Genomic DNA, 8243 nt, shown 5'->3' with positions numbered 1-8243 from the left:
CTACATCTTTCTTTATTCCCAATACAAGATACTTGGTTATCGAACAAAGAGAGTTTTACTACATACAAAGCATACATTTTATTCCAACAAAAGTGTTCAGGAGATAACTGTCCCTCTAACATCACATGACAATCTAAATTTAGAAAGCATTAGAAAACGAAAACATACACTGTTGTAAGTTTAATTTTTACAAATCTGCAGTTTTGTTGGAGAAGCTGAACAATATCTAAGTAATTTAGGAAAACATTCATACCTTAAGCACTGAACATTCAAGAGACCTTTTTCTGCATATGCAGTTAAAATGCTACACAATGGATATCCAGACACAGGAGAGTTATCAATGAAAATGCAATCAGGCTCATGAAAATTCGACTTAACTGACAGTTTTTGCAAAGAAACGCTGCTCTGCATAAAGTAAAATGCATGGAATGTGAACATTAGAATATCTTTAGTAAAAAATTAGAGCAAAATTTTTCTTAGCATGGAACATAAACTATTCAATACAGAAAAAGGCACTAAGGCAAAAAGTATACGCCATTACAATAGAATCATGACAACATCCAGGTTATTCATCAATACATTTTTGGGTTGCTGAAAGCTTTTACTCCTATTCAAAGCTGTTATTAATCACTCACATATACAGACTGTCACTGGGCAGATGCTGCATAGTAGGTAGTAATAGTATCAGTTCTTATGAAATGACTTCTTTGATCCAAGACAAAACCTGCATGTTTATTTCCAACAAGACATCTTCTGTAGTTCGTCCTTTTGCAGCCATGCTATGATTTGCATTTTCAATCCAATGGATTTTCTGAGGTGCTTTCATTTTGATGGCAACTTCTTCCAACAATGTCTATTTAAAACAAGGAAAGAACAAAATAAGAGTTATCTTTTTTATCCATGAAGAACTTGGATCCAACATAGATGAAGCAATCGGTAGCTCTGGACATAGGATAGATTCCCCTCTAAATGCTGCCATTAAAGATACTAACAAAAGCAAAATATATAGTGTTGTAGATAACGATGTACAATAGAAAATGACAACACCAGGCTAAAGAATCTAAACAGTTTATAAAAAGACTAACATCAAAAATTCTGAAGCTTACAACAACCTATATAAATCACCTAGATACATTCAAAAACTGTAACCCAACCCCACAGCAAGGTTAAGAAATAAGTCCAACAAAATGTGGTGAACTCCATGGGAGAACTTCAGCAAAGAAGAACACCAAAATAATTAGGTGAGTTTAGATTCCTTAGCCTGGTGCTGTCAGTTTCTGTGTGTGTAAAGTGCCGTCAAGTTGCAGCTGACTTATGGCGACCCCTTTTGGGGTTTTCATGGCAAGAGACTAACAGAGGTGGTTTGCCAGTGCCTTCCTCTGCACAGCAACCCTGGTATTCCTTGGTGGTCTCCCATCCAAATACTAACCAGGGCTGACCCTGCTTAGCTTCTGAGATCTGATGAGATCAGGCTAGCCTTGTACATTAAATATACTACAGCATTACTTCAAAAGGAAGCAGCATGCAATAAGGTATGGTTTGGGGAACAAAGAAACCCTTGAACACCAGCAAGATTAAAGACAGAGCCATGCAACACTGTCAAATTGCATTTTGGGGGACAAAACACAAGGAAGTATTCTGAAAAACTGCTTCCCCCCCCTCTGGAAAATATACTAACCACCTTAGTAATGAACATTCATAGCAGCCATAGTGGTAAAGAAGTAAAAGCATATGTTCTCTCAGTTAAAACTCTAAAGGGACAGTATGCCCTTAGAGAATTCCAAAGGAGGAAAATACACTTTTACATTATTGGCTACTCAATACTGAGAAATAAAACTTAGCATGAAAATAATGAAATTAAGTTTTCACCTCCCACTAATTTAACATGGTAACTCAAAATGCAATTTTTTTGGTCTAATTTTTCTTTCAGTTCAATATCTGGAAAACCTTTCTCAGTCTTCATTACTGCACAATTAACTAAGGCTTTTTCCTCCCCTTCAACTTTGATGCATAAAGGAACTCACTTTATCACACATCTCATCTGCGCCGCCTGACACAAAAAGCACAGGGGACTTGATCAAACACAAATCTTCATCTCGAAGTTCGGACTGAAGCTTTGGTCGGTGAAGTGGATAAGAAAGGCATATCAGGCCGAGAACGAAGCTGTCATTGCCTTGATCAGCGTGACGAGTCACAGAGGCTGCGGCACGGGAACCCATTGAACGGCCTAGATTCCACAAGGAAGGAAAATGGAGGTGGGAAGTTAGGAGAAAAAATTAGAGAGGAACAGTAGTACAAGCAAGCCGTCAAAGTCATATTCAAGAACATTCATTCATTTATTTAGATATTAGCAGAAAGATAAACAGGTTAATCTAGATCAGTGGTTCCCAAACATTTCGGGCCACCGCCCCTTGGTTCCACAAACTCAACCCCAGCGCCCCCTCCCCTATCCTATAAAAAGCATTATTCAAAACAGGGGTTTGCATGATTTACTAAAGATAATAACAATAACGTTTCAAAACAGTAATAATTAATTGCACATCTATTCAAAATCAAAATTAAAACTTTTTAGTTGAAAGTTATTCAACAAAACCGATGAACTTGATCCAGTGGTACCGGCTCTTCAAAGAAAAAAATTCTGATCGTTTCCATCAAATTTGCCAGCATGGTGCCACAGCTTGATCTATTGTAAATTAGTGAACAACACAGTTGAAGGGGCCCACCTCTAGCGCCCCCTTGCCTCTTAGTGCCCCCCTAGGTAATCCCACCGCCCCCCCAGGGGGTGGTACTGCCCACTTTGGGAACCATTGGTCTAGATCAAATCAAGCCTGAATTCTCCTCAGAAGCTAAAATGACTAATCTGAGGCTATTGTACTTTGGTCACATTATGAGAAGACGAGTCACTGGAAAAGTCAAGAATGCTAGGAAAAGCTGAAGGTAGATGGAAAAGAGGAAGACCCAACATGAGATGGATTGACTCCATCAAGGAAGCCATGGCTCTCAGTTTGCACAACCTGAGTAAGGCTGTTAACGATAGGGTGTTTGAAGGACACTGATTCATAGGGTCGCCATGAGTCGGAGGTGACTTGACAACACTTAACACATGAACACAGCGTATGTATGAAGTTTAAAGATTCTAATGGAAATCTTTCCACTTCAATTAAAAAAACTTCTCAACTCCTTATTTTCCTAGAACACAAAACAGCACACGGTGTAATTTTAATTTGTAACCCAGTAGAATTTTACAAAAGACTAAATGCATTTCTTACCTGCAAGAAAAACACCTGAAAGTTTATAGCCACTAGATCTTAAATATTCCTAAAAAACACAAATTGTTAATAGCTTCAACAATTAAAAAATTAAATTAATAGGACTATCAATAAGTAAGAATACAAGCAAGCCATAGCATGTTTCACCAGTAGATAGAGATCCCTCTAAAAGATGGGCTTTAGCAAGATACAAAACACAAAGTCTGCTTTACAAACCTTCAGCTTAACAAACGGAACAAGGACGTGCTTGCAGTACATTCACTTTCGTACATTCACTTTCTTATGCAGTGAAATCTGAAACAACTCAGATCAGACCATAGAACAGAAGGTCTGGCCAGTTTGCCTGAGTCTCTCTCAGTTATATGGGAAGTAGGTGGATGCTTTTAAGAACAAAAGTGGTATGCAGGTAAGGAGAGCTGACTACTGGATGACCTAAATCACACAGCAAGCTTCCATGGCAGAGTTGGAATTCAAACCTGCGTTTCCCGATCCTAGTCTAACCATTACACCACACCGCCTTTCTTATTAATATAACCATAACTGAAACAAAACCTGTTTATATTTATTCCTTATTAGTCGCGCCTATTTCTTCCCTTCTGTCAACATTTATATTTTAAGCTCCTTGAGATAGGGGCCTATTTGTTTGTTTGTTTTCTTGTTTCTTTGTAAGACATAATTTGGTCGGATGCTTATACAGAAGCAACAATCTGTACACCTGAAACCTCTGCTCATCTTGGACTGAAAACCAAACATGGGTCTTTCGTACCAGAACTGCTGTATATGCTCTGGTTCGATAGGCGAGGTTAAGGCCTTTGCAGGTAAACCTAAGGCACAGAAGTCCATGAGAGGCAAGGTAGTTCGCTAAAGATTTTAGATGAGAAAAATTCATATCGCCAGATGCTCCGTGAGTAAGAATCACAGAATATGGTAGTATCTTGCCAGGGATGGATAAAATAGCATCGAGATATTTGTTTCCGAAAGGTATTTTCACCACAGCCTAGAAATAAAAATACTGAAATCAATAAACAGATTTCTTTTCTTTTTTATTTAATTAAATTCAACACTAATACAAAAACAAAAGCCACCATCACAGCAGCAATCCATGAAAAACTAGTAGGCAACCGCCATCTGTCTGGCCCCACACAAACCACTGGGGCATCCAAACAATTCCCAAAATAGGCAAGAAAATGAATCCCAGCAAACGAAATAGAGAATCTTGTGGAAGAATGCTGGATTCAATTACCCCTCCATCCCACCCCCATGCAAAACAGCAATTGTTTCCCAGGCAGCCATAAGTCTTTGGGTGTACTGGCAGGCTGCCGGTGGCAAGATGAGAGAAAAGAAAGCTGAGGTCGGGGATATGAAATCAATAGATTTCTATTCAGACCACACAAACAGCAATATGGAAGGCTAGTCTAATCCTGAGCTTTGACATAGGAGAAAACTAATGTGAATGAATAAAAAATGTCAACAATGAAATGAAAGCATCTAAGAAATGGGTCTATTCAAGCTTTTGGTGGAATGGCAAAATGAAATTCTGTAAGTATTTCTGCAAAAATGCAATTGTGCAATTGAGACACATTACTACATGTAATAGTAAAGTGACTGTCCCCACACCAATCAGAAAAGCGGCAAAAGTACACATGAGATATACAGGAATGCAGAAAAATAAGTCTTAGTTAATCAAAAGAAAGACAAAACCCCAACTATAGCCAGAATATGCTCCTGAGGCACAGTACATTGAGAACAGTTAAAATTAGTTAAATAGGAAAAAGGGGTAGGAGGAGAAATTGGCTTGCTCAAACTCCTGAGATGTTATAAATTCCTGGAGAGTAATGTTTTTGGAATGGGGGGAAAAGATTTGCAGATTCTCCCCTCTGCAGATTCTTTTTTTAGTCTACTCAGAAGAACTAATTTTTCTCTGTTCCCGTCAATCACATACTTTTGCCACTTCCTGCTCTACAAATTATTAGTGTCTCTTGGCATGCATGAAAATACCAGCGAGTAAGAATTTTTATGTGCAACTAATTTTTGTAATTATTTTTATCAACACTGTTTTAAGTAGGGTCTTTACACTTAATATCATCTACATGAATGGTGTTATAAACATACCTCTGTACAGTCACCCATTTTTAGTTTTTATAAACTTGTAGCGCCCTAGAAACCACTATAATAAAAGAAACCAAAAGTTAAAATGACTATACATTTAACAAGACAGTTCTGTATGTGCATATGTGGCAGGTTGCCCCATTTCATATTATGGGAAGATGACATGATCCTCTTGCATTCCCTAATCATCCACAATTCAGAAGTATACTGTGCATGACAATCACAACCTGACAGTTATCACAGTCCTTTGTCTAGTTCTGTATGCAGCAGAGAAAGTTACTTATGGCACAATTAAAGAGCCCCAGGTGTCCTTAATTTTAAAGGGAAGGTTAAGCCCTGCTGTCCCAGCAGTCTAGCCCTGAGTAGCACCCCCCCTCAATGCTTTTAAATGAAATTGTAAATTTCTAAAGATTAGATCATGGACCTCCAGCTTATCTCAGAATCCCCAAAGGCTGAATTAATGCCTCTCCACCTGTCAGTATAGATTCTTCCTCTCCTATGCATAAGATTTTCCCCTTGGGGAATAAAAGGTCTTTCCTACACATCACAATAATGTAGTAAATGTATATATGCACTAAAACGCAAAACAAATGCATCTTTCACTACAGGTGAATTAGGCACACCTTCTAAAAGAAAGGTCTCTCAATATGAGCAGAACGCTACCTGCTCCCCCATCAGGCAGGCTGAGGTTGTAGGGTTGCCAACCTCCAGGTGGTGGCTGGAGATCTTTCACTATTACAACTGAACTCCAGGCAATAGAAACCAGTTCCCCTGGAGAAAATGGCTGCTTTGGCAATTGGACTCTATGGCACTGAAGTCCCCTCCCTCTCCAAACCCCAGACTCCACCCCCCAAAAATCTCCAGGTATTTCTCAACCTAGAGCTGGCAACCCTACCAAGGTGCCCAGATTCAATAATTAGGTGCTCCCTGAACAGTCACACATATCTCTGTGTTTGAGATTTTCTGTGCCTTCTGCATTTAGCTGAGGCTTCAGGCTTCATCGCACCTGAGGAAGCGGCCTCTAATCTATCGACAGCGCGAGACAATAAACTTGTTTAAGATGCTACAGGAGCCTACAACATGGTTTGGGTTTTTTTGCTGTTGCTGCACACCAAAGCAACTGTGCAATTTGTGCACTCAGTCTGCTACCATTTTGCTGTTGCTGCACACCAACGCAACTGTGCAATTTGTGCACTCAGTCTGCTACCATTTTGCTGTTGCTGCACACCAATGCAACTGTGCAATTTGTGCACTCAGTCTGCTACCATTTTGCTGTTGCTGCACACCAACGCAACTGTGCAATTTGTGCAGTCTGCTACCATTTTGCTGTTGCTGCACACCAATGCAACTGTGCAATTTGTGCACTCAGTCTGCTGCCATTTTGCTGTTGCTGCACACCAACGCAACTGTGCAATTTGTGAACACTCAGGCTGCTGCCATTTTGCTGTTGCTGCACACCAACGCAACTGTGCAATTTGTGCACTCAGTCTGCTACCATTTTGCTGTTGCTGCACACCAATGCAACTGTGCAATTTGTGCACTCAGTCTGCTACCATTTTGCTGTTGCTGCACACCAACGCAACTGTGCAATTTGTGAACACTCAGGCTGCTGCCATTTTGCTGTTGCTGCACACCAACGCGACCGTGCAATTTGTGCACATTTAGGCTGCTGCCATTTTGCTGTTGCTGCACACCAACGCAACCGTGCAATTTGTGCACACTCAGGCTGCAACCACTTTCATAACAAACTGACTTCTTTTCAAAACCCTTCCCCCCCCCTCCCATTTTAACTAAGCAAACTTCCCTGAGCAACGGCGACAACCACACCTTCCCCTCCGCCCTTGCATTCGCCTCTCCCTCCCGGGCTTCCTTTTCCTGCGCGGGGCTAAACAAGCCTACACCAAGTGCATGCTGGGAGTTGTAGTCCACACTTCCAATTGCAAGTGGTGCACTAGCAGCGCATGGTTAGAGCAGTTCCTCGGTGGAACAGGCATCCTCGGGAGGGGGTGGGCTCTCCATCCCTGGAGGTGTTTTTTATATATATATATATATATATATATATACATATATACATATTTTTATTGGTTTTCAATAATAAATAGGGGTACAAAAGGAAGAAAGGGAAAAAGGGAAAAAACATTACATAAATATTGTTTGACATTGATATGCCTAGTACTACCCCCTTGCAGAATATAGTAATATATTAACTTACTAGCAGAGTGGATTTAATCTCCAGTTTAATCCTGCTGTAGCTCATAGAGTTTAATTGCTATTTTTTTGGTTTTAAGATATTCACAGAAAGATTTCCATTTGTCTCTGTTTTGTTTTTGAGTATCCTTTTGTAATGTTTCAGTTAATTGTGCCATTGTTATGTATTCGTAAGCTTTATCAATCCAGGTCTCAGTTTTTGGTATTCTTGTTTGTTTTCCGCAAAGATGCTAAAACTACTCTTGCAGCTGTAATTAAATGTTTTAATATATCCTGTTGGTCCTTGTCAATGTTATCTGGAGTTTTACTCAGTAGAAATAGTTTGGGATCATATATTATAGTTTGACCGATAATCCTTCCCTGGAGGTTTTGAAGCAGAGGCTAGATGGCCACCTGTCAGCAATGCTGATTCTGTGACACACGCATGAATAAGCCGCTGCCTTATACTGAATCAGACCCTTGGTCCATCCAAGTCAGTATTGTCTACTCAGACCGGCAGCGGCTCTCCAGGGCCTCAGGTAGAGGTCTTTCACATCACCAACTTGCCTAGTCCCTTTCACTGGAGATGCCAGGGACTGAACCTGGGACCTTCTGCATGCCAAGCAGATACTCTACCACTGAGCCACGGCCCTCCCCTCCCTCCTTAGGCAGATCATG

General features: G+C 40.3%; 1 protein-coding gene across 1 annotated transcript; it reads right to left on the bottom strand.

Moving 5' to 3' along the window:
- Positions 1 to 560: 560 nt before the first annotated feature.
- On the bottom strand, positions 561 to 5399 carry TEX30 (testis expressed 30). Its single transcript, XM_056862044.1, has 5 exons — positions 5382 to 5399; positions 4036 to 4266; positions 3270 to 3318; positions 2025 to 2227; positions 561 to 853 (listed from the first exon to the last, which is right to left on the bottom strand). The coding sequence occupies exons 1-5, from the start codon at positions 5397 to 5399 to the stop codon at positions 692 to 694; spliced, it is 663 nt and encodes a 220-aa protein (XP_056718022.1). The 3' UTR covers positions 561 to 691.
- Between the last annotated feature and the right edge of the window lie 2844 nt (positions 5400 to 8243).

The sequence above is a fragment of the Euleptes europaea genome, chromosome 16 (assembly GCF_029931775.1).
Source record: "Euleptes europaea isolate rEulEur1 chromosome 16, rEulEur1.hap1, whole genome shotgun sequence".
Taxonomy (NCBI): Eukaryota; Metazoa; Chordata; class Lepidosauria; order Squamata; family Sphaerodactylidae; genus Euleptes; species Euleptes europaea.
This window is presented reverse-complemented; position numbering and strand designations above follow the sequence as displayed.